The sequence below is a fragment of the Microcaecilia unicolor genome, chromosome 3 (genome assembly GCF_901765095.1).
Source record: "Microcaecilia unicolor chromosome 3, aMicUni1.1, whole genome shotgun sequence".
Lineage (NCBI taxonomy): Eukaryota > Metazoa > Chordata > Amphibia > Gymnophiona > Siphonopidae > Microcaecilia > Microcaecilia unicolor.
The window spans coordinates 378376119-378403576 of record NC_044033.1 but is presented as its reverse complement, the minus strand read 5'-3'; the positions used below and the strand labels follow the sequence as shown (position 1 = coordinate 378403576).

General features: G+C 44.0%; 1 protein-coding gene across 1 annotated transcript in view; it reads left to right on the top strand.

The window, feature by feature from the left end:
* Positions 1-27098, top strand: part of DNMT3A (DNA methyltransferase 3 alpha) — an 806037-nt gene extending 778939 nt beyond the window's left edge. The window contains exons 20-23 of the mRNA XM_030198633.1: positions 710-795; positions 6274-6343; positions 18223-18341; positions 26244-27098. Of these exons, the coding sequence (XP_030054493.1) occupies positions 710-795; positions 6274-6343; positions 18223-18341; positions 26244-26385 (417 nt within the window). The 3' untranslated portion in view covers positions 26386-27098. The remainder of the gene's footprint in view (positions 1-709; positions 796-6273; positions 6344-18222; positions 18342-26243) is intronic.
* Positions 27099-27458: the final 360 nt, after the last annotated feature.

The window sequence follows — 27458 nt, the reverse complement described above, 5'->3', positions numbered from 1 at the left end:
TGAAACCAAATCATCAAATAACTGCCATAAAAATAATATATAAATAAAAAAATATATAGACATATTTATAGCTGCCATATAAGAAAAGCATTGTATTTATTTATTTGTTTAGATTTTTGCTCACACCTTTTTCAGTAGTAGCTCAAGGGTACTCTGGATATTTTTGCACGCTATGGTATAGAATACCTCTGAGGACACAGCACTAATGCATGTAACTGTAACAGTCATGTGTAAGTGCTGGTATTCTATAACATACATGCACAAATTGATTCCTAACTTTAGGCAAGCTGTTTTAGAATGAGGGGGTTATAGTCACTGTTCCCCCTAACTAGGTGGGAGTCCTCCACCTGCATTGCTGCCAGTGTGGGGTGGCACTTCAATACTGTGTTTTCAATCAAGAGGGACAGGTATGTTCAATGGATTACTGCTGAGCTTGCCTGTCCTTTACTATTGAAAATGTGATAGTGAAACAGCACCCCGCACTGGCAGCACTGTAGGTGGAGGACTCCCGCTCAGCTTAGAGGGAACCGTGGTATATAGTATGGTCTCTGCACCAGCAGGCTTGAGAAATCAAATTAGGAGTCATTTCCAGCCATACAGGCAGCATGATGCACACCTGCCCAGTCACCAGGTGACCTACCAACTCATTCATTTCTAATTCCCATCAGTTCAAAATAACCTTTATGAATATGTCTGTTTTCTTTCACAGTCCAACCCAGTAATGATTGATGCCAAAGAGGTGTCGGCAGCACACAGAGCCCGCTACTTCTGGGGTAATCTTCCCGGTATGAACAGGTTGGTGAGAGCATGGTGAGAGGAAACAGTTTGGGGCTTTGGTATGATTAGATGGGAGACCAGTAATCTCCATCAGTACTCTGCTTGGGCATGTCATTTCTCATGTCACATCTCTTTCTCTGTGGCTAGACAACATTTGGTGGCACCAACAATTCCTTCTAACGCACTTCTGTCTGAGATTTGTAGTTGTACCTTTTACCTTTGTTATGTTACATTATAAGTCCCTGCCTGCAGTGGGTATGGCTGTCAATATGTTGATTTTATTTGGAACATAGTAGTGGCACTAGGGCTTTAAACTTTGCTCTCCATTTCTAAGGAATCAGTACCAGGAAATTGTCTTTTTTCTGCTCTATCAAAGAAAATTCCCCAGATCTGCAGCAACAGATTAATGTTAGCTACACATCACTGTCTACTTTCAGTTGTGATTATATAGGAGTCGGGATCTTGTTTCCTCTAGGTCAAAGTAAAGTGAGACATACTTCCTCTGCGCACCTATAAAAGTAAGACCCATATTCTACTTTTTTTTTCATGCTGGATGGGTGAAAAGCAACAGGGCCAAGAAAATAGATGGAGGGAGGGGATGCACTAAGTGAAAAGCTAGGGGAGTACAGCACAGCAGAAACATTCAAAAAAGGTCGAAATGAAACAAAATGTAAAGACAGTATGACTGAAGCGATGTGGAGGGAGCTTAGCAGATGCAAATATATATGGAAGAATAATATAAGTTACAATGACTAATATGGGCATCAGAATGAAAGAGAAGCAGAATAAAACCTGGCTACGCCTCTGCATCCAGGTACCTAATTAGATGCACCCAGTTATGGAATTGTTACTCCATGTGTCCAGGCTATAAATTATAGAAAAATGTAAGCGATCTTTTTACTAAAGTGTGACAAGATTTTCCACGTAAAGTATTTCATATGCAGAAATTGTAAAGGCTTGTCGATAACTGTTGGGAGTATGCCCAGCAGTGGCGTTCCTAGGGGGGCTGGCACCCCCCGATGCAGCGTGGACCCCCCCCCCCCCCCCCCGGCGAAAGGACACCCCCCCCCCCCCCCCCCGCTGGGTGCACACCGCTGGGGGAGAGGGTGCCGCGCGCGCCTGTCCTCTGTTGTTCGATGCTTCTTCTCTGCCCCGGCAGAGAAGAAGCATGGAACAACGGAGGACAGGCGCGCGCGGCACCCCCACCCCCCCCCCCCCCCCCACCCCGGCGGCGTGCACCCGGGGCGGACCGCACCCACCGCCCCCCCCTAGGAACGCCACTGATGCCCAGTATGTCCTTTGCATTAATTGTTCTGAAATGTTCTTTACCACATGTTAATACAGTTCACAAGTTGCATGGATGCACTTGCCTATATACTAGGCTACTCCTCCACTTTACATGTAATTTCTCCATCAGTGCATGTTATTCATTGGCCCATCTTCTCCCTATCATTGGGATCACCCCTACTGTTCAACAATGAATGCATTTTTTACAACAGACTCATTGGATAATAAAACTCCAGTCTCCATGGGAAAAATACTTTTCTTACCTGCAGAAAGGGTTTTAATTATTGCCCTCACCATCAGTATGTACAGTATGAGGGTAATTGTATAACATCACTTATGTGTGAAAGCCAAGTAGGCGCCTATTTCAAGCCTATTTTATAAGACACATAAGGGTCCTTTTGTTAAGTTGCACTAATGATTATCGTCTGCTAAATGATAAGACACCCATTCTATTCCTATGAGCATCTTATCATTTAGTGCTTGCCAATCATTAGCGTGCGCTAAATCTATTAGTGCACCTTAGTAAAAGGACTCCATAGGTGTATAAGGAGGAAGTTCTATAAGTGGGTGCCTCCTTTTAGGAACTCCAATGCTATGTGATGATAGCCTATTCTCTAATGGCATCTTGGCACCCAGATTCCTTTATAGAATATTAGTGTAACCCAATATTGGCGCACTTTATATTTAGACACCCACAGTTACATAGCCATAGGCTTGTTGTAACTGTGGGCACCCAAATACAGAAAGGCCATACGTATCTTACTGCATTCTATAAGTTGCATGTGTAAGTGGCATCCTCTCCAATGCTGTGCCCCTCTTGCATTTATGTGCTGTGCCACTTACACATGCTCTTACAGAACAGCACTTAGGTGTTTTACTGCATAACATGCATAAGTGTACATTTACCCGTGAAACTGACATGATTCTCTACATTTATTCGCTCAAGAGGTGCATAAATAGGGTGCCCTGTTATAGAATCGCTCTTTGTGTCTTTCTAAAATTATCCCACCAAAACCACAGAAATTATGTATAACAGAAACCGCAGGCATTTATGCCTGCTCAGAAGTAGGTGTAAATGTTCAACATGCATAAATCCGGACTCTACCCCACATTCTGTTAAATTCCGCACCTGAACACTTCTAAACCTAAGTCACTGCACATGCTTATATGGCACATGAGGTAATTATATTAAAAGAAAACCTTTTATGAGTGTAAAACACTTTATAAAATTGCCCCATATATGCATGTTGATCATGTTTTGAGTTTGTTAATAAGGGACCAGGCCACTAGCTTCAATTCAAAGTAGACCCACTCGCATTGCTGTCTTTCAGATTCATGAAACTTTATAGATTTGTATGCGTGTTGCCAAAGTAGTAATAGAGGTTAGAATTTTAAAAATATGTACATATGTGCATAATAATAAAATAAATTAAAAGATACAGCAATGTCAAGAACATAAAATAATTCTAGTGATGCTCCTTAATATTTCTTGTCATTCTGAGGGTATTTCTCAAAATGTATTTACCAGCCTGACTATTTAAATGGTAAAAAGATGTTTTGAAAATTGCCAGTTCTTTTGCTCTTATTGTTTTGGAAGTATTCCCTGGGCAAGGCTAGGTGCAGAAAAAGAAACAGGTACAAAACTGTCTGGGTACTTTTTCTTGAGCAGAGATTTGCACCCTTTGAGAGCTGATGAAGAATCCAAAGATGAAAGCATCTGCAGATTTTACATCAGAATGCATACATTTGAAAGTGACTCACATTATGTTTCTGGTCCAATTCTGGGAAACATTACTGTACTTTGCTCTTCTAGCAATAGTTTCTCTGAGGAATATACAGAGTGTAACTCCTGGTTGCCCAGTGAGCATCAGGGCAGATTATTCTAAGTATAATTAGGACTGGTTTGTTGGGTAAGAGGCAGTAAGCTGAAAGGCCAGAAAACACAGCAGATCTACTCATTCGGAACACTTCTTCCATCCAGTAAATAATTCCAGGCCGGAAGGTGCAATTCCACCCAAAGGGGTTTACTTAACTTGGATGGAAAAGGTTTATTCCACACTTAGTCTTTCTAGTGGTGGTAGTAGTAATAGTTCTGGTGAATCTTCTGCTTCAGAACGGGCTCTTTTTAGAAAACCCTATATAACTTTTCTCTCTCTAAACCAAGTTTCTAGAAAGGGTGATTTTAGTTAGATATCTCTCCCAGCGTACCTTTAGTGTATACTCTAGTGGATCCTCCTCTACTTCTATCCCACTGTCAGTTGGTGTACCTCAGGGATCTGTCCTGGGACCTCTTCTTTTCTCTATCTATACTTCTTCCCTTGGTACTCTGATCTCATCCCATGGTTTTCAGTATCATCTTTACGCTGATGACTCCCAGATCTACCTCTTCACACCAGAAATCTCAGCCGAAATCCAGGCCAAAGTGTCAGCCTGCCTGTCTGACATTGCTGTCTGGATGTCTCAGCGCCATCTGAAACTAAACATGGCCAAGACTGAGCTTCTTATCTTTCCCCCTAAACCAACCTCTCCTCCTCCCTCATTCTCTATTTCTGTGGATAACACTCTCATCCTTCCTGTCTCATCAGCTCGTAACCTTGGGGTCATCTTCGACTCCTCTCTCTCCTTCTCTGCACATATTCAACATACTGCTAAAACCTGTTGTTTCTTTCTCTATAATATCACCAAAATTCGCCCTTTCCTTTCTGAGCGCACTACCAGAACCCTCATCCACACTCTTATCACCTCTCGCTTAGACTATTGCAACTTGCTTCTCACAGGTCTCCCACTTAGCCATCTCTCTCCTCTTCAATCTGTTCAGAATTCTGCTGCATGACTAATATTCCGCTAGTGTCGTTATGCTCATATTAGCCCTCTCCTCAAGTCACTTCACTGGCTTCCTATCCATTTCCGCATACAGTTCAAACTCCTCTTATTGACCTATAAGTACATTCACTCTGCAGCTCCTCAGTACCTCAGTCTCCACTCTCATCTCTCCCTACATTCCTCCCCGGGAACTCCGTTCACTGGGTAAATCTCTCTTATCTGCACCCTTCTCCTCCACTGCTAACTCCAGACTCTGTTCCTTTTATCTTGCTGCACCATATGCCTGGAATAGACTACCTGAGTCGGTACGTCAAGCTCCATCTCTGGCCGTCTTCAAATCTAAGCTAAAAGCCCACCCTTTTGATGCTGCTTTTAACTCCTAACCCTTATTCAATTGTTCAGAACCCTTATTTTATCATCCTCACTTTAATATTCCCTTATCTCTTGTTTGTCCTGTTTGTCTGTCCTAATTAGATTGTAAGCTCTGTCGAGCAGGGACTGTCTCTTCATGTTCAAGTGTACAGCGCTGCTTACGTCTAGTAGAGCTATAGAAATGATAAGTAGTAGTAGTAATGATAACATATGGAGCTGGGCTCTTTGCTGCTGCTGGTAAACACTTCTGAAAGCTGATCTCTTTACTGATGGGATTCACTACTGAGATTCTCTATGCTGAGGTTTCTCCTAGATAGATGGTTTCCACAATTCCTCTCCATTCTTTTCCTGTGCAGGCAGTGTGGTGGTCCAAAGCACTTGCTTTGTTAGTCATCTGTTCTGCTTGCTTAATGGTGCAGTGGCCATGGAGCCAAAACAAAAAAAAAAAGACCAGACCACTCCCATGGGCTAGGGTCTTATTGAGTCCCTCAGGTTCCCTCTGCCGTTACTAGTTGGAAGAATCAGCCTGGTTCTAGAAACTTCAATAACTTTCCATCCAAAGGTTCACACCCCTGACATAGAGGAGAGATCACTGCCAAGCTGTCTCTGAAAGACAGAATCCGTATGCCCTACACAGTTTTTCTTGCTCATTCTTTTATAAATGACCTTTGATTTTTTTTAATGCAAGCTCTGGGAAATGTGGCATCTTTCTATTTTACATAGTACAGGAGGAAATGCATTTGTTTTTATTTTTCCAGTGTTGCAGTAGATGCAAACTCTGACTTCTTGGAGTTTTTGTTTTGCCTATTTGTATTTTCAATTTGTGCTCGATTAATATGCATTTTCTTTAAGATCTGTGTTTAAATAAGGTGAGGCAATTTGCTTTGTGGATTCTTGTTGAAATCTATAGCAGTTCAGCTAGTTTGATGTTCCAGAGCATAACAGCCCATTATAATATCTTTCTTTTTCATTATAGTATTGTAAAATCTTGATAAAATTCTTTTTTCCCCCTAGGCCACTGGTATCGACAGTCAATGATAAGCTTGATCTACAAGACTGCCTGGAGCATGGCAGGCTAGCAAAGGTGAGTAGACAGATCACACAGCATTATTCAACCATTCCAGAACTAATTCCTAAGCAGGAGTGGATCTTGGCAAAAATATGACTGAGGGAAAGGGGACTTGAGGATGCAGAAGGGAGAAATCTCTTCCTCTCCCACCCCCTCGGAGTCTCAGACTCCCATCTTTCTTCTGACCTTACTTCTGAGACTGTGGTTCCTGTTTGATAAAGCTCCTTGTACAACAGGCTTCTCCAAATACCTGACTGCCCCCTTATCTACTTTCTAAACAGATTTCACTTTTAATTATCATAATAATAATAAGCTAAATCACTGATAATTGGATGTTAACAACCAATTCTCTGATGACATTCAAGCTGCGTTATTCTCACATGTGGGTGACATTTTCCAATGTAGCCCAGTGTGGATGCTGAATCACTAGCACTAAAAGTTCTAGCAGCGTCCCACTGCACATGCGCTGGTGCCTTCCTGCCCTCAGTCTCTTTATTCTCTGTGGAGCTGAGAGGACGCGTTCGCGTAGTCTTCTCTCGCTGCGCTTTTCAAAACATTTTTTCACTATTGCAAGTGCCTTCCCTTGTGGGTAAGTTCTCATATGCTTCTCCAGTTTTTTTGGCTTTTGTTGCTTTCCTTTATTTTTTTGCGAGAGGCTGCACACTTAGACCATAGCCCTGACTTCAGTTTGAACATTCCCCTTTTTTAATTGTAGAAGAGTGAGGAGCTTAATTTATCTGAAATTCTTTTTTCTATGTCCTAAAAGGCTCTCGGTGGCTTTAAGTGGTGCGCTAAATGTCGCTGTGTTATTTCATTCATGGACCTACACAACTGGTGCATGGGGTGCCTTGGGCCAGGTCATGACCCCTCTGTTTGTGATCTTTGACTTCATATGCAGGGCAGGACACAGAGTGCGATTGGCTCAACAGGACAAGCTTTTTGGCTCTTCGAAAGCCGGACCATTTTCTTTGGCACCGGCAGCATTGACCTCCATGGCTGCTCCAACACCAGTAACCACAACCACTGGGAGTGCACTGGCATCGAGTGGGTCTCCACTGCACTGGGGCATTGGACTCTCCAATACCTAAAAAGTGCCAGCATCGAGAAGAGCGCTCCTCCTCCTTGGCAAAGGTGCTGGTGCACCAGTCATTAAGTGGTCAGATCCACATCACCAAGGACTTGACAGATAGCCTCCACTCGGCTCCCATGCCTTTTCCCTCCCATGTCCTAGCTGAGCGGTTCCGGAGCATACTCTGAGAGGAGCTAGAGTAGTTGCAGGGAGCTTCTGCTTTGACATCGAGGGTGCTTGTGCCCTCAGTGGAACAGCCCCAGGCACTCGCTGAGACACCACCAATGCCAGTGCCCAGAACATCGACGATGGCACCTCACAGAGTGTCGTAGCCAAGGCCTGAGCAGGCAGTACCCCCTCTAACACCTGGAAAGTTTCCCTGTAGTCTGAGAGAAGGGCTGCACCTCGACGCACCTAGGAGTGTAAGCATCATTCCACTAGATCGAGGCCAATGCAGACTCAAGTCTCTTGATTCTCAAGAGGAAGAGGAGTCTGACTGGAACCACTCATGGGTATCAGATGAGGGATCCCTACTGATCCCTCACCTCCTCAGGAGAGAAGAAAATCTCCTCCAGAGGTGCTCTCTTTTACTGGTTTTGTCAGGGAGATGGCTGCGGTCATATCATTTAATTTGGACACAGAGGAGGAGCCCAGGGTGGATATGTTGTCTGTCTTGGGCTATAAATCTCTTCCCAAAGGAGGGGTCACTGTGCCATTGCACCCTATCCTTAAAGATGTACTGATGAGGAATTGGGAATCTCCCCTCTGTAGCACCCAAGAAGGTAGACATGTAATATCATATCCAGCAGGCTCCAGGATTCAAGAGGGCCCAGTTGCCTCACCACTCTTTGGTAGCCAAATCCGCTCTCAAACGAGCTAAGAGTTCTCAGTCTCATGCTTCGGCGCCCCTGGGGCGAGAGTCTAGAACCTTTGACTTGTTTGGAAGGAAAACTTATCAGGCCTCAGTGCTGTTTTATATAACAGCCCTCTATGCTAATCCCATGGCACAAATGGTAGTTAATGGGTAGCCGACTTTAGAGCCCCTTTCGTTTGTCCTATGCTTGAAACCTTTACTGATCAGGATACACACAGACCAGGGAATTAGGGGGGGGCAGGTAGCAGGGACTGAGCTTAACCCATTGTGGGAACATTGGGCACTAATGGGTTAAGGTGGTAGCATTTGTGTATGATCTTTTTGTGATCCTTTCAGACCATCAACCTTTTTTGGTTTCCTTGTTGCAGTTATTTCACGAGTTTGGACGTATTTTAGGTTTTATATTGAATCTTTCTAAAACTAAAGTGCTTCCTTTGTTACCAGAGGTCCGGGCTACTTGGATGGGACCCTTTCCTTTTTCTTGGGAAGAAAAGGAGGGGCTATGGTATCTAGGTATGTATCTCCCATTAGATTTGTCTCTATTGTATTCCCACAATATTTCTGTTCTCTCTGAGGATACCGCCCAGAAGTTGCAGATGTGGTGGCATATCCCCTCTCGTTATGGGGTTGAGTTCACCTGTTTAATATGATCCTAGTGCCCAAGTGGCTATATGTTTTTCAGTTATTACCACTATACTTGAGCCAAAAAGATGAGAAAGCGTTATATATAACTGTTGCAACAGTATCTGTGGCAGGGGAAGAGGCCTCGACTGTCCATGGAGGTATTGCAGAAGCCGAAAGCACATGGGGCATTGGACTACTTAACATTCGATATTTGACAGTGGCATGAGGGCACCTCAATTATTGGTATCAGTAATGGGGTTAGAAACGAATATTCATATTAGCCATATTGTACATGCCACTAAACCATTACCCCTTTGAATTATTAAACGAAGCCCACTTCTGTCCACTAGTCGAGTGTGGCGCTGGCTATGCAGGTGACATAACTTCTTAGCCACTGACATCCCTTATTTGTCTATTTGTGCAAATCCAGCAATACATATTAAATGTGATAACAGAGGAAGGCAAGGTGAAGAGAGTTCTCTCCTTCTCCATCTCATTATTTTGCCTACGTGCAGCTGCATCATTATATATCTTCTTTGCTTTGGACTGATCTTACAGAGAATGAGCAAGATACTTTGGCTGAGGCGTTAACCTTGGGTTCCCTCAGAGAGTGCCTTTAACTTCTCATCATAGATATCTTTTAGACTCTACTCCAGATATTGATTATGCTAAATTAGCAGCTGCATGGACCCTGGACCTTGCAAATTCTTTTTCTCCACAGGTGCTGCAATCCTTCTTGGAACATTTGCACAAGAAGCTGGAGAACATTCTCCATAGAGAAACTTTATATAAATTTGCTTTACAATTATTCATCTCACCTCACCTCATCTCTTAGGGCGCATAGGGCAGGTTTGCAGACTTGGGGATATTGTCTGAATTGTGCACACCAAAGTGCGAATTGGGCCATATGTTTTGGAAGTGTGTCCATTTCTTATCCTTTTGGAGGGCACTACATGCATACTTATTGACCTTGTAGAACTGTGCCATGAAGATGGACTCTCTCATTCTTTTTGGATACTATCCCCCCAGTATTCAGCCGGCAGTGGTCAACATTATTTTAAACGCTGATCACCAGCTAAATTATTCCCGATATTCAGTCCGGGCACCGGGCCTTATGCAAGGCCGCCGCTTGTTTCTTTGTAAGTCAGCAAGGCAACAAGATAAGAGGTGAATTCTCAAGGTGTGGATCACATCAGATTCCCCATCTTTTTGGGGCTGGCGGAATATGCTACACCAACATATGCTGTAGGAGAAACGGGAGTTAAGCACCTCTCTCTAGCAAAAGAAGAGTTTTTTTTATTGGTCTGGGATTCTTATATTTTTTCTCTCTCCCCTAGGGCTCGTAGTTTTATTCTCAATACTTTATAGAGACATAGCTTCAGGGTAATAGAGGAAGGCGCTGGGACATTCCCCCTTTTTGGGGGGGGGGGGAGGGTAGGGTTGCAGTTTCAGCAGTTGGACATCCTCTGGCTCTCTTGGATGGTACAGAGGCTATAAGAACCCAAGCCTGTCTCCCCTGCTGGGGGTTTCTTCTTGCTTTATAATGGGTGTTTGCTTCCCATGAGGAGTGTCCTTCTTGGTTATTCGGTACTAGTGGCAGCTTTGAGCATATTAAAGATTAGAAGGGAGAGAGGAGGGTAGGATGATTGATGAAGAGCAAAGTAAGCTTTTTCATTGGAGTCTTCAGTTTGTCTGTTTTGCCTCTTTAGGGTTTTCTCGTTTTGTTTGTAGTTTGACTCACTACCCTTTCAGGTATAGTGCTGTTCTATATTTCTTATATTTCAATAAAATGTTTTCTCTAAAGGGAGGGGAGGGGAGGGTTGGGGTTGTATATAGTCCAGTGGATCATTTGTTGAATCTCCTGTCCACACTGTTGTTGGGTTTGCTTTTGTTTTGTTTTTGTGGGGGGGGGGGGGGGGTTGTGGCATTTTTTTCTCTCTTGCTATTGAAATGTTATATATCTTTGAATTTTCAATAAAAAGGTTTAACCATAAAATAGGGGGGGGAAAAACCTATACCAGATCAGGATTGTGTTCAATTCCAGTGCTAAGTTTCAAGGAATCTCACTCAGCAATATGCTGCTTTCTGGGCCTGACATGATCAACAGCTTATTAGGAGTCTTTTTTCATGTCAGAAAGGAACCCATCGCCATAACAGCAGATATCCAGCAAATGTTATGTTGCTTTGTTGTACACCTAAACTACAGAAACTACTTGAGATTCCTGTGGTACCATGACAACAACATCAACCAGGAGATTGTGGAACACAGAATGAGAGTTCAGATCTTTGGTAGCAGTCCATCACCTGTAGTAGCAACCTATGGACTTAGAAGAACAGTCCAAGAGGGAGAAAGAGAATATGGCATGGATGCCCGATTCTTCATTGAGACTTTTACATTGATGATGGTCTGAAGTCCTTACCCTACCATTGAAGAAGCCATTTACTTGTTAAAGAGAATACAAACAATGCTGGCAGAGGCCAATCTGAAATTTCACAAAATCGCCTCCAACAGTCCAGAAGTAATGAGAGCATTTCCTGCTGAGGATCATGCTAAAGATTCAAAGGATTTAGATCTAAAGGTAGACACCCTCTTCAGAGAAGCCTTTGGATTACATTGGGACCTGAAGAGAGACATTTTTACCTTTCAAGTCTCCACTCAAGAAAAACATACAAGCAGAGGTGTCTTGTCCACAGTCGGTAGTCTGTACGATCCACTAGGGTTTGTGGGTCCTGTCACCATTCAAGGAAGATCCTTACTGAGGGAGCTTTCCCAAAGTACTGATGAGTGGGATGTCCCACAGTCACCAGAAATATGACAAGAATGAGAGAAAAGGAAATATTCTCTAAAGACTTTTGAACAGCTGCACATCCCATACGTGTACATCCCTGCAGCACTCAGCACTGCCTATCACAAAGAGATCTGCATCTTCTGAGATGCTTCTGAAAAAGCCATAGCGCCAGTGGCCTACTTGAAAGCTACAGATGCAGATGGGCTGTCTCATGTGGGATTCATCTTCGGCAAAGCCAAGTTGACACCACAACCCAATCATACCATTCCATGCTTAGAATTGTGTGAAGCAGTGCTGGCAATAAAGATAGCAGAAATGGTACTAAGTGAAATGGACATTCAAATAGACAGTCAATTTTTACACCGATAGTAAAGTCGTCCTGGGCTACATCTACAACCAAACCATGAGATTATACATGAACATTAGCAACAGAGTTGAGCATATACAAAAATCAACATGACCAGAACTGTGACATTGTATGCCAACTAACCAGAATCCAGCAGATTATGCCACCAAAGCTGTGCAAGCATCACATCTAATAAAACCCACGTGGTTATCAGGACCAGATTTTCTTCTGAGTGGAGGACTAGCCCAGTGGTTAGTGCAGCGGGCTTTGATCCTGGTGAACTGGGTTCAATTCCTACTGCAGCAGCTTGTGACTCTAGGGAAGTCACTTAACCCTTCATTGCCCAAGGTACAAAAAAAAAGTATCTGTATATAATATATAAACTTCTTTGATTGTAACTACAGAAAGGCGGTATATCAAGTCCCATGCCCTTGCTCCCCCTGCCCCCCCATCCTTTCCCCTTTAAAACCTAACTACACATCTTCAGCTATGGAGAACTCCTTTGAGCTTATAGTCCCTGAATTCGACAAACAGATCCATCCAGAGATTACTGTTCTTGCCATCAACATTGTGTTCTTCATATCATCGATCAGCTGATGAAAGACTGTAACCACAGAAAGGCAGATATATCAAGTCCCATCCCCTTCCCCCCCTATCCTTCTTTCCCCTTTAAAACCTGACTACATGTCTTCAGCTATGGAGAACTCCTTTGAGCTTATAGTCCCTGAATCCAACACACAGATCCATCCAGAGATGACTGTTTGCCATCGACATTGTGTCTCTATAACATCAATTGGCTGATGAAAGATCAGACACCTATCACCAAACTGCTATCAGTCATGCAGAACTGCAGATCATCAATGACAACTTGGCACCACCTGGGAACTAACACCAGATGCCCACAGAAGACAATGGACTACTTCAGAGTCATCTCTGAGCCAGTGATCTGCATACACCACGAAGAAACATGAACTCAAGAGACTTTTTCTCCCTTTTGTTTTTGTTGTCTGTCTCTTTTCAGGTCCTGCGAGACTGCATGATCTGAACAGCCGAGAACTTGAGATAAAGAGATGTCAAGATCTAGCTTTATTAATGGACTGCATGCCTGTAATGTTGATAGTTTGGTAAATTAAATAGTGCTCTCTACCGATACCAGATGGGGAGTGTTCTCGCCCCCATTTGTATGTTGGCAGAGAATTGGGTCATTCCCGTGAACTATAAATCCCTGTAATCCCATAGTTCCCTGTGATAGGCTCTTTCAGAGCGCATGTCCAGCTCCCTGTGTCTTTTGGGACTCTTTCTTTTATCTTGCTTTGTTCTCTGTGCATTCTGGGCTAATCCCCCCCCCCCCCCCCCTCTCCATCAGGCCTGTAGAGTTGGTGTGCAGCATATCTCCTCTGTGAACTGAAACTGCCTATGATATATTTTACTATTCTGGTTTAAGCTGCATGCCAGTCACACCCAGTGAGAGGGCAGAACAGTCATACAAAAGATTTTTTGCCTTCTGACCTTAGGTTGGAGTCTTCCAATACCAAATTGAGGATTGGAATTAAAACATTATTTTGGGGGAAAGCATTAGGGCCACAGTTAATAACATACATTAAGGGAATAACACACAAATTTTGCCCAATGTGCATTAAATGGCAAAAGCATGCATTATTTACTCTTAATTCATTATTTGTTTAGCATAGCTTAGGTAGGTAAAGAAATAATAAAATGCAAAGCATACAAATGCATGTACAGCAGCTTATTATGCAAAATGAAAATCACAGCTTGTGTTTGAGCTCACAAGCTGCATTATTCAGAACACTGGGCTGCTAATGTGAGGCTGATGCTTCCAGGAGCCCTGAAAGGATTGGCTCCACTTTAACTGGGATGGAACCAGGCTGCTGACACTTACATTTAAAAAGGAGATACAGCAGTTTTTAAACTAAAATGGGTGGTGGGGGGGGGGAGCTGATATTCACCCAGGAGTTTGGTGAGGAGTATCCTTGAAGGATACTATTGAAACAAGACCTTTAGGGAATCCCGATGCAGAGGATTCAGTAATGGTGAAAGAAAGCCAGGAATGTTCAGTGGGAGAACAGAGTAAAGGATGCAAATTATCCCCATTAACTTCAAAGAAACCTGTAGATGCAAGGAAAACAAAAGACAATTTAAAATGTCTATGTAGAAATACTAGAAGCCTTAAAAATAAGATAGGAGGTAGATATAATAGGCATTTCAGAGACCTGGTAGAAAGAGGACAATCAATGAGACACTGTTTTAGCAGGGTACATAAATATCACAATAATAGACTGGATCAAATTGGGGGGGGGGGGTTCACTATATGTTAGAGGGAATTGAGTCAAAAAATAAACATTCTACATGAAACAGATAGCAGTATGGAATCTTTATGGATCAAAATTCCAGATGTGAAGGAAAGGAATATACTGGTAGGACAGAACGAACAGACAGATGAAAATATGTTTACAAAAATTAGGAAAGTTGGCAAATTGAGCAACATTATAATAATGATTTCAATTATCATAATATTGACTGGATAAACATTACATCAGGGAGTGCTATGGTGATAACGATATCTAGATTAATAAATGACAGTTGTTCTTGGAGCAACTGGTCCAGGAACCAATGAGAGGAGGAGTTATTTTGGATTTAATTCTTAGTGGAATATGGGGTGCATAGTATGAGAATTAACGGTTTTAGATCCGCTGGGAAACAGTGATCATAACATGATCAAATTTGAGCTGATATAAGATTTATTTAATAGATCTTTAGAGACGGGAGAAGTTCCGCGAGATTGGTGACAAGGGAATGTGGTCCCTCTTCACAAAAGTGGAGACAGGGAAGAATTTGGAAACTACAGACTGGTAAGTCTCACGTCGGTGGTAGGAAAAATAATGGAGTCGCTGCTGAAAGAAAGGATAGTTAACTTTCTAGAAGCCAACAGGTTACAGGACCCATGGCTTTACCAAAGGAAAATCCTGCCAAATAAATCTTATTGACTTCTTTGACTGGGTGACCAAAGAACTGGATGAAGGACATACGCTAGATGTAATCTACTTGGATTTCAGCAAAGCCTTTGATACGGTCCTCCACAGAAGACTCGTGATTAAGCTGAAAGGGCTGAACTTAGGACCAAAAGTGGTGAACTGGATAGGAAACTGGTTGACCAACAGGTGGCAGAGGGTGGTGGTAAATGGAATCCGCTCAGAGGAAAGGAATGTGAGCAGTGGAGTTCCTCAGTGGTCGGTGCTGGGGCCTATTCTGTTTAATATATTTCTGAGAGATATTGCTGAAAGGTTGGAAGGAAAGGATTGCCTTTTTGCGGATGACACGAAGATAGCCAGTAGAGTGGATACACTGGAGGGAGTAGAAATGATGAGAAGGGATCTCCAAAAGTTAGAAGAATGGTTGAGGGTCTGGCAGTTAAGATTTAATCAATACAAAATAACTGGGGTAACAAATTCTGTCCTGGTTTCACGGATCAATCAATTTGCTTTCAAAATAGAAACCCTTGTTTAATTTTTTTCAAATTTTTTCACATGCTTATCAAGTACTACTAACTCACATACACACCCACGACTCTCGGAGAGTCGTGGCTGGGAGACTGTCTCACCGCAGATTTTGTGATTTCCCCTGATGAAGCAACACCGTTGTGAAACACAGCTAGTGTTGGGAAGATCATTAAGACAATCATGAAAGTGGTTGAGGAGAAATTTGAAGAGGGAAGGATCATTTTATGAATACACGAGTGCACTTTCACAATTTTTCTGTTTTCACTCCGGTATATGGATTACAGCTAGCATATGGACTATAACGCACTGTCACAAATAGTGCCCCAGAGAACCGTCTCCAGATAAGTATTTTGAAAATTGGAACTGATTGCTATACATGTGTCAAAATTTTGAAAAAAAACTTTTTATGCTCAATCTTGGAGGTAGGTAGGGACACAGTGCAGTGATGTTTGAGTGATTAACGTATTAAAAACTCAACTATGCGGAGTGATGGCTAATACGCACAACTGAGCACTGTACTATTCATCAGTATATTGATTATGTATGTGAGTTAGTAGTTATTGATGAGCATGTGAAAAAATTTGAAAAAAATTAAACAAGGGTTTCTATTTTGAAAGCAAGTTAAGATTTAATGCCAAGAAGTGTAGAGTGATGCACTTGAGGTGCAGAAACCCAAAAGAGAGATACCGGATAGGAGGGGACAAATTAGTAAGCTCAACTCAGGAGAGAGACCTTGGGATGTCGGTGTCGGAGGATATGAAGGTGAAGAAACAATGTGACAAGGCAACGGCTGTGGGCAGGAAGGATGCTAGGCTGCATAGAGAGGGGTATAACCAGCAGAAGAAAGGAGGTGTTGATGCCCCTCTACAAGTCGTTAGTGAGGCTCCACTTGGAGTATTGTGTTCAGTTTTGGAGACCGAATCTTGCTAAAGATGTAAAAAGACTAAAAGCGGTGCAAAGAAAAGCTACAAAAATGGTATGGGATTTGCGTTGCAAACTGTAAGAGGAGAAATTTGCCGACCTGAACATGTATACCTTGGAGGAAGAGAAACAGGGGTGACATGATACAGACGTTCAAATATTTGAAAGGTATTAATCCGCAAACAAACCTTTTCCGGAGACAGGAAGGTGGTAGAATTAGAGGACATGAACTGAGGTTGAAGGGGGGCAGGCTCAGGAGTAATGTCAGGAAGTATTTTCTCACGGAAAGGGCGGTTGATATGTGGAATGCCCTCCCACAGGAGGTAGTGGAGATGAAAACAGTAATGGAACTCAAACATGCGTGGGATAAATACAAAGGAATCCTGTTTAGAAGGAATGGATCTACGGAATCTTAGTGGAGATTGGGTGGTAACACCGGTAACTGGGAAGCAAAACCAGTGCTGGGCAGACTTCTACGGTCTACGCCCTGATCGTAACTGAATAGATATGGATGGGCTTGAGTGTAAATTTAAGGGGCTTCAGCGTTAGCTTCAGAACTTTTTAGTACAAGAACAGTGCTGGGCAGACCTCTACAGCCTAAGAATGGCAGGTGGAGGTGAAATTGATTTTTCAGGGACACTCAATGAAATTGCATGGAGATACTTTTAAAACAAATTAGAGGAAATATTTTTTCACTCAAAGAATAGTTAAGCTCTGGAACTTGTTGTCGGAGTATGTGGTAATAGCGGTTAATGTATCTGGGTTTAAAAAAGGCTTGGAAAAGTTCCTGGAGGAAAAGTCCTTAGTCTGTTAATGAGATGGACATGGGGGAAGCCACTGCTTGCCCTGGGATTGGTAGCATGGAATGGTGCTACTAACTGGGTTTCTGCCAGGTACTTGTGACCTGGATTGTCCACTGCTGGAAGCTGGATACTGGGCTAGATGGACCATTGGTCTGACCCAGTATGGCTATTCTTATGTTCTTATGACCAATGAGAGGGAGAGAGTGAGTTGGACCAAGGAGAGAGGGGGCTCAGAGTGAGAGACGGAGAGAGGTTGGCCCCAGGTTTGGGGGTGCAAATGGAAGATAGAAGAAAATGGAGAAGCTGGACATGTGGAGGGACAGGGTACTGTTTTTAGCCGTCCAGGTAGATTTTAATATCAGTTTTAGAATCCTTGCTTTATTATCTTATTGTACTCCATGTTTGATTTGTGTTTCTGCTAGCTGAGGATCCTGAATACAGACCAAATACTAAAATAGCACCTAAAATAGTTGGGGGGAGAGACTAAAGCCTTATGGAAAGGACTGTAACATTTTCAGAAATACTACCTCAGTTTTGTCCTTTCAGACCATCTTCTTCAGCCACATATACATGCTAGCAATAGAAGCAGCACTTAAGCACATGCTGTCTGCTGCAGTGAGGCAGTCTTGCAGTCTACACACGTGATACCATGAAGCTGGTCTCACAGCAGCAGAAGGTGATGTGCATTTAATCTCTGTTTCTGCTGCCAGCTCAGGAAAAAGAGCAAAAAAGGAGCAGCAGGAAGGCAAAGTTTGTGTTGCCGCAGCTTGGTGGCAGGACTATGAGAGATGGCTTGAAACTGAGGTGAAAAAGGGAGGGAGGCATTTGTCACGTACCAGTGCCTGTAGTTGGAGGGAGCAGATGGAAGCCATGACACCTATGACCAGTCACCAAAAAACAAGAACCTAAGAGTTAATGCTGATACAAAATGGTTTCCTTGTGTTTTTCAGTTCAGCAAAGTGCGAACCATCACTACTAGGTCTAACTCAATCAAGCAGGGCAAAGACCAGCATTTCCCAGTTTTCATGAATGAAAAAGAGGACATTCTGTGGTGCACTGAAATGGAAAGGTAAGTAGCTTGCCACACAAGATTTCTCCACTTATTGTGTTCTATGTAACCTGGTGCAAAGTCCATGGGTAAAAATCACCTCCAGACTTGGTGTTTAGGTGCTTAGTTTATTCCTGTCTATTAGTCCTGCTAATGGACAGGAATAAACATGTTTTTTAGAAACATAAGGTGTATTGATTTTTCAGTTGCTACACAGTTCAGTCATAATCAGGACGTTTGTAAACTGAGGGGTCCTTTTACCAAACTGCGGGAAAAAGGGTCCTTCACTAGCAGAAGAAGCTGTTTTTCCCATGCACCAGGGCCCTTTTTACTGCAGCGGGTGAAAAAGCCCCCAGAAACACATGGCCACGCGGTAAGAGAACTCTTACCGTGTGGCCATGTGACGGGGAGCCTTTACCGCCACCCATTGAGGTGGCAGTAAGGGTTCCCGCACTAACCCGGCGGTAACCGGGCAGCTCACGGGGATGCCTGGTTACCGCCATCAAGCCATTTCTGGGGTTTTTCTTTTTCCCCAAAAATGGCGTGCAGGGCGGGTCTACCGCCGGTGGCTGCGTTGGGCCAGCGGTAGACCCAGAAGAATGATGGGCTTACCGCTGCTGTCTGTAAAAGGGCCCCTACATGCCTAAGTGGAAAGTCTACAGGAAAAATTTCCCTTTGAAAATTGGCTAGGAAAAAGTACACACACAGCTTTGCATTTCTTTTCTTATTGAATCTTTCTTTGGGTAAAATTACACATGCACCCATGGAAAGCCAAAAACATGCACATAATTACAAACCTCACCCACAGGAACATCTCCTCTCATTGCAGGTAACATAACAATAATTACATGTGTAATGGTACTGTGCATGTAATTTAATCTACAGGTTGTTTTCAAAGACCCCATTTCTACACATATAAGGGTTTTGAAAATTGCTTTGCTTCAGATCATCCACATCTTGAGAAGTTATTTATCATAAATAGGAATGATAAATATTTTGACTATTAACCATATTTATATATTTACATTTTAAAAGTAAATTTTATACACCCATACTTAAGGTGTTTTAAAGATATTTAGTGCAAACATAAAAATACAATCTACCACAAACAGCTAAAAAAAATAAAATACACAGGACAACCAGTCCAAATTCTGCCCCAGCCACCACTTTTAATATCCAAAGATGGAGACCATAATCCAGAAAAGCTAAGAGACTTACCTGTAGCAGGTATTGTCCGAGGACAGCAGGCTTCTTATTCTCACAAGTGGGTAGACGCCAATCCGCATCGCCTGGTCCGGCATTATGCCATAGAAAAAAAATAGAGTTTTTGAACAGCGTGAATGTGACTCCCTCAGTTTAATACTAAAACAAAAAAAAACAATTAAAAATATGCAAGGGCGGGATTATGAGAATAAGAAGTCTGCTGTCCTCAGAGAATACCTGCTACAGGTAAGTATCTTCGCTTTCTCCGAGGACAAGCAGGCTTGCTTATTCTCACAAGTGGGGAATCCCTAACACCCAGGCTCACCCAAAACAACAAACATTGGTCAATTGGGCCTCACAATAGCGAGGACATAACGCAGATTAACCTGAAGCTATATACAATCTGAATGAGAGTGCAGTCTGGAACAGAAGAAAACGGGCCTAGGAGGGTGGAGTTGGATTCTAGACCCCAAACAGATTCTCCTATAAACTCCAGTTGTTGAACAGGGTAGAGATAGGACTTGGGGTAGTTTATAACGAATCCTAGTAGTTCCAGCACCCGAATAATCATCCCATGGACTCCCGAGCACCGTCCTCCGAGGTGCTGTTCACCAGCCAATTGTGGAGATATAGGAACACATGGACTCCCAGTCTGCATAGCGACGCTGCGACTACTGCTAGACACTTAATAAGACCCTGGGAGCTGACGCGAGGCCAAAAGGCAACACGCGGTACTGAAAGTGATATGTTCCCAGCCAAAATCGAAGATACTTCCGGTGGGCTGGAAGTATTGGGATGTGAGTATATGCATCCTTCAAGTCCAGAGAGCATAGCCAATTGTTTTCCTGAATCGTTGAGAAAAAGGGTGAACAAGGAAACCATCCTGAACTTTTCTCGGACTAGGAATTCGTTCAAGGCCCTTAGGTCTAGGATGGGACACATACCCCCCCCCCCCTTTCTTTTTCTACACAAAGTACCTGGAATAGAATCCCTGCCCTTCTTCCCCTGGTGTAATGGATTCGACCGCATGGGCCTTCAGAAGGGCAGAGAGTTCCTCTGCAAGCACCTGCTTGTGATGAGAGCTTAAGGAATTTGGAGGTCTGGCAATCAAATTGAGGGTGTATCCGAGCCAGACTATTTGAAGAACCCACCGGTCGGAGGTTATGAGGGCCACCTTTGGTGATTAAAGTAACCTCCCTCCGACCGGCAAGTCATGTGGGACGGACACTTTGACTGCGGTTATGCTTTGCTGGAGCCAGTCAAAAAGCTCGTCCCTTGCTTTTGCTGAGGAGCAGCAGGGGCTTTAGGCGCACGCTGTTGACGTGAATGAGCACACTGGGGGCTGAGTCTGAGCAGGCTGGCGGGCCGCAGGAGTGTACCTACGCCTAGCGTAGTAACAGGGAGCACTCCACAACTTACCCAAAAACCTCCTAGATGAAGAGGCAGTTGTAGAAGACGCCTGGCGGGAGAGAGAAGATATGGTATCCGTATGCTTCTCGATTTGGTCTGCGACCTCCTCAACCTTCTGTCCAAAAAGGTTATTCCCCCCCCCCCCCCCCCCCCCCCCCCCGCTAACCTCTGCTGAACAGAATGTTCCAGGTCAGAAACACGCAGCTATAAGAGTCTGCGCATTGCTATACCTTGGGCAGAGATCCTGGATGCCACGTCAAAACTGTTGTAAGTGCCCCTGGACAAGAACTTGCAACACATCCTTTGCTTCTTGACTAACTGGCGAAAAGGCATGGCCTGCTCTGGAGGGAGCGCATCGACCAAGTCCAACATCTGCCTTACCAAATTTCGCAAGTACACGCTCATGAAGAGCTGGTATGACTGGATACTGGAGAGGAGCATAGAGGCCTGATAAGAATCCAGGGGGAGCTGAGGCATAGTCCCTAGGACTCCTGTCTCTTTTGAGAGTGGAGTCCACCAACATGGAATCTTGAGGTAACTGGGACCTTACAAATCTAGGTTCACCGTTGTCTCGTTTTCAAAAGCAGGAACTAGGATCGTGAGCCCTTGGGCCACTATCAAGGAGCGGCAGCAGCAGGCAAAACCACCCTACACAGGGATAAGACAGAACTCTGACAGGGATAGCTAGACTTCACCTGCACTTGACCACCGTTCCTCAGGAGTTGAGCCCCTGGGTGCAGGTGGCCGGCAGGACTTACCAGACAGGGCAGGAACTGGATACCAACTAGGCTGAACAGGGTTAGGACTAAGGGTCAGAGGGGAAAGGAATAAACCTGGGCAGCTAGGCAGGAAACTGGGCTAGGACTCACAGACAGACAATATTACACTAAGCAGGAAATGGACAGGCTTTGAGGGTCAGGACTGAAAGCTGCAAAGCAGCCACTAAGAAAGGAAACACAGACAGGTAAGAGACAGAACTTAAAGCTGCCAGGCAGCCACTAAACAAGAAACACAGACAACCAAGAACAGACAGAGAAATACAAACAAGAAACAAGACTGGGAAACAAGCAATACAGTACAAGATAAACTACACAAAGACTACACTAGAATCAGGCAAGAATCTGGGACAATAAACTGGGCTAGGCAGAAGTGCACAGAGCACACCAGCATACCAGGGACGTTAGGCGATGCAGTGGCAAAGCAGAGAGTTTCCAAATGGCTAATAAGCCCAGCAGCAGCTGAGATTCAGCTGCAGCAACCATCGGGCAGCTACAGGTGCTGTGCAGGCACAAACAAAGACAAGTCTGGCAGCCTGGAAGATCCGGACTGGACTGGGCTGAAGCCTGGAACAGGTAGGAACAGCAAGACAGTCTATGGCAGCCACCAGTTCTGGCCACCAGAGGGCGAGGGGAGCACAAACCAAGAAGCAGGCAGAAAGCATACTGAAGCATAGAGAGGTTCAGCATACACAGGTGCCGCACAGAGGAGCAATCAGAGCCATGCTGGAAGCAGCCAGCACACAGAGACAGAGCTAACTTAGAAAGACCAGACAGAAGCCAGCTTAGAAGCTGACCACCAGAAATAAGGTAAGCCTGAGGGGGGTCACGACCACAGACGTGACAACCGTGGATCCAGTACTGGGTATCAATCTTCTTGGGGACCACAGGGACAGACAGAGGGGGCGCCCAGTTCCGTACGAGGACTGCCTTGAGTAGCTTGTAGAAAGGAGCTATCACTGCCGCCTTAGGAGGGAAGTTATAGTGCAGGACCTCAAGCATCTTGGCCCTGGGCTCATCCTCCACTTCTACAGGGAATGGAATGGTATCAGCCATTTCCCTTACAAAAGATGTAAAAGAGAGGCTCTTGGGTAGAGACAGTCTCCTCTCAGGTGGAGGGGTGGGCTCAGAGGCGATCCCATAAGACTTGTCGGAGGATAAGTACCTGGGATCCTCTTCTGATTCCCATGAGCACTCGTCTTTGGTGTCAGATAAAACCTCTCTAAGGGATGTCAGAGATTGGTTCCCGTCTTGACTCCGGTGAAGCTTCCTCCACCGATGTTGAGGGGATACCGGCCTGGGTGGCAATCGACACCGGAGTCGCAAGCGGCGCCGGCACCAGAGGCCCCATCGCAGGCTGAGGGCATGGCAGACGCAAGCACCCCCGATACCGATGCACATCACTGCATGAGGCCATCCAAAAACTCAGGGAGCAAGGCCCGGATGCGCTCATCGAGGGCTGACCGGGCAAGACTGTGGCATCGGCTGGGGCACAGGTTGCAGAATTGCTGAGGCTGAGCAGGATCTCGGCTGCTTGGAGAGATGTGCATCGGCACCTCCTGGTTGAAGGGCAAGCGGTCCTCCCAGTGCCAATGCTTCTTGGGTGCCGAATTCCTCAGCGCCCTGGAGCTCCCGGCACCATGGCTCAAGGGAAGACCGGTGATGGTGCTTCTTTGCCCTTGCCTGATGCACATCACCCATGCTTCTCGGTGCCGACGAAGATGACATTGAATCCTCCCATCGCCTCGGGGTTGGGTCCGACGATTGATGGTCCCAGGGGGCCTGCATAGCAGGAGGCCTTGAGACAGAGGTGGAGACCCACTTGACGCCTCACTGCTCCCAGTGTCGCGGGGTCTCAAAGCAGCCATGTCTATCATGACTCATGATGTCAGTGTGAAGCTCAACGTCAATGCTTACATTGAGCAACTGGACCTGGCTCCAAAAATCTTCTTGCATTGAGCCTCCCAGGAAACCTGGGTCCTCTTCTTCATACGAAGGCAGAGGTCACAGTTGGCAGGGCTCTGGTCAGGCCCAAGGCACCGGAGACACCAGGAATGGGTGTCCTTCTCAGAGATGGTCCGGTTGCACCGGGTACAACTCTTGAAGCCACTTGGGGTCTTCGTGGACATGGAAGGAAAAACTTCACTGGCCAAATCAAACGATGAAATGGTGCCTGAAAAAAGGGCAAAGGCACAAAAAGAAGAAACCCGACAGGGGCAGACCTAAAAACAGCCTACACCGAAAAAGAAAGAAAAATTAAACGTGGGTCAAACCACTAGCTTTTTTTTTTTTAAAAAAGAAAACAAAGTGAAAAAACGAAGAAAGGCACAAGGCATTCAAAAAATAAGAAGAAATCGCTCTAAACCGGGCGTGTGAGGAGACACCACTAAAAGCAGCTGCTCCTTACGCAGAAAAAGTGAAACTGAGGGAGTCACGTTCACGCGGCGGGCGGGAAGGCACTCGAGCATGTGCGGTGGAGCGCGGTTCACACTTTTCAAAAGCTGTAGTTTTTTCTATGGCATGCCGGACCTGGCGATGCGGATCAGCGTCTACCTACTTGTGAGAATAAGCAAGCCTGCTTGTCCTTGGAGAATATATTATTCCACCCCATTATTCTCTATGCCCTTCCCTTTTTCAGTTGTTGTTTACTTGTAAGCACTCCATCTCTTCCCCATTCTTCCAAAGAGGTCAAAATTTCTGCCACTACAAGCCTCAAATCCTGGAGTCTACGCTCCATCGTATGTTTTATCCTGTGAAATCCCTAGACAATTTCCAGATTTTATACCTGTGCTGCTGTTTCAATATCCTATAGGATAACTTCTTCAGGACCATCAATTCCCAAGGGTGATTGATTAACTTAGCATAACTCCTCCTCACCTGACATAGATCTCTCTCTCTCTCTCTCTCTCTCTCTCTCTTTCACACAGATATACCCACACTCCATTCCTTTAGAACCACACACACACTCACACCCCATTCCTTTTATATTGAGTCCATAGGAGCCAGCTTGCTAATTCCAATGAAAATGATTCCATCTCTGGATACAGTCAAAGAATCTGCTCAGTACTGGGGGTGCTCAAGCACCCACAGAACTGGCACCTGTGTCTGATACCATCTTTGCTGTTCACCTCTCTTCTCACCCTCTACATCTCTATTCGCTCACCTCCTTACTCCTGCTAATTCACACTCTCACCCACCTCCTTGCCCTCTGCTGAGTCACTCCCTTTCAAACTGCCAATGGTCATCTTCTCCCACTACTTTCTCCACCCAACAACCCTGTCTTGATCCCTTTCCCACTTTACCCTGCTGATCTTCCTACTAGCAATCTGAGCTAACAGAAGAAAGAACTGGGTGTGATTTGTCTGGTCAACTTTTTGCAGTTTTGTACTTTTTATAATGGAGCCTATGTTTGTCTTAACCAGTAAATCTACAGTGTTCCTAACTTTGCTGTTCTGTGGGAAAGGTGGTTTCAAAGTTATGAAGCCACAACTGCAATAAAGGGGATGAGGACTGTATGTTATATTGTAAAAGAAAAGTGCATGGCTAGTGTTGAAAAATTTCCTTTCATGAAGAGAGAATAACTGTGCGTTAAAGATGAATTGTGTAAATGTGGAAAAGAAATTAGATGCTTTTGCATTTTGGGCACATGCAGGCCTTGCATTCCAGCAGTTTCTCGTGTACCAAAACATTTTAAAACATGGATCACGTTTTCCAGTTTTGTGAGTGCTGAGATTTTCCCCTTTGATTTATAGCGAGATGTGGTGAATAAATGTTTGAGTATAAAGATGCAGTAGTATAAAGGTGGAAGTGTGGGTATAAATTTTTCAGCTTCCAGTCAGCCTTCCCAAATAATTATTTGCCTTGGTCTCCTTTCTATTCTCATATTTTGGAATTTACATAGACCTTCTGTTCAGTTACTTGCTATTCATATATTTGGGCTTTGTTTAGCAGTTATATTTTTGTAGCGCCAGATATGATGGCGCGCCAGGGGTGGGAAGTACTGCCGGGCTGCTGCGGTAGCCCGACAGTACTTCCTGTTTAGCGAGCGGTAAGCCTACATTGGGTTTACCGCCGCTTAGTAAAAGGGGCCCTATATCTGCTAAGCAAAGCCCAAATACGTGAATAGCAAGTAACTGAACAGATATATATATTTATTTTTGTAGCGCTGGAGTGTACGCGGCAGTAATCGGGCAGTGCCGCATACTACTTGGTTACCGCCAGGTTAGCACAGGAGCCCTTACCGCCACCTCAATGGGTGGTGGTAAAGGCTCTTCCTCCCCCCCCCCCCCCCCCAAAAAAAAATGGCCACGCGGCAAATGCTTTACTTGCCTCATGGCCATTTCCTGCAGGAAAGAGAGACTTCCCTTTTACCCGCTGCAATAAAAGGGAGTCTCAGTACGTGTCAAAAACACACGCCGACACCAGCACAGGCCCCCTTTTTCCGCAGCTTAGTAAAAGGGACCCAAAGTTGGCTATATAAGGTTTAAACAGAGTTTGTTCTCAGTTTTTACCAATGCTCTTTCTCTCCCTACAGGGTGTTTGGCTTTCCAGTCCATTACACAGATGTGTCTAATATGAGCCGCCTAGCCAGGCAAAGACTCCTGGGGAGGTCCTGGAGTGTTCCTGTTATTCGCCACCTGTTTGCACCCTTGAAGGAGTACTTTGCCTGCATCTAATAAGGGACAAAGAGCGCAACTGTGGAGCGAAACAATATAAACCACCACAAATGCGCGCACACACACACATGTATACACATACACACATATACATTTCCTGTATTTTAAATGTTCTTTTATCCTATTTAAACAAGGGGGTATTTTTTGGTTTGGGTAAAACTTTTTAAAATGTTGATGTATTTTATCATGGGAAGATAATTTGGGGTTTTTTGGTTTGTTTGTTTTTTTTTTTTGCTTTTATGATGTTAAGTTGTACTGGAGACAAAAGCTTTTACCAACATAGCAGTGCTATAAAAAAAGGAAAACATAAAACTAAAGAAAAGCAAAAAAAAAAAAACAAAACAACAAAATATGAGGGAAAATAGAAAAACAGAGAAAAGAATATACATAAATATATATATATATATTTTGGTTCTGGCTGGTGAAATATGAGCACAAGCAGGAAATACAACACCATGAGGAAAGATGGCAGGCCTGATGTATGCTTCCAGCTGCCAGGACTGCTCTGTTTACCAGCACCATGCACCGGTAATCACCGGGGGAGGGGGGGGGGGGAGAGAGAAAGACAATATTCACAAACAAACATACCAGGGAAACAAATATATACAGAAATCACAAAACATCTTTTTTAAAATAGTATTTCAGATATCTAACGTGAATCAGTTTTTGAAGAAACCAGTCCTTACCTCTTGTTTACAGTTTTTATCTATATATGTGTCAGTGTGTGTGTGTGTGTGTATATATATATATATATATATATATATATATATATATATATATATATATATATATATATATATACACACACACACACCTACGTGTGTGTGTGTACATACATACATACATATACATATATATATATATATGTGTGTGTGTGTGTGTGTGTTTGTGTGTCAAGGTACTGCAGTTACTGTATAACAGTTCAATTTCACAATGGTGCTTATCTGCTAGTGAGATGATTAAAAACATCAGCTTCCTTATTGCCTTATCAATAGAAATATCATGAGGGGTTTAAAATAAAAAGAAATAAACACACAGCTAAAAGGTGCATATGGAGGTCACACTTTGGGAGG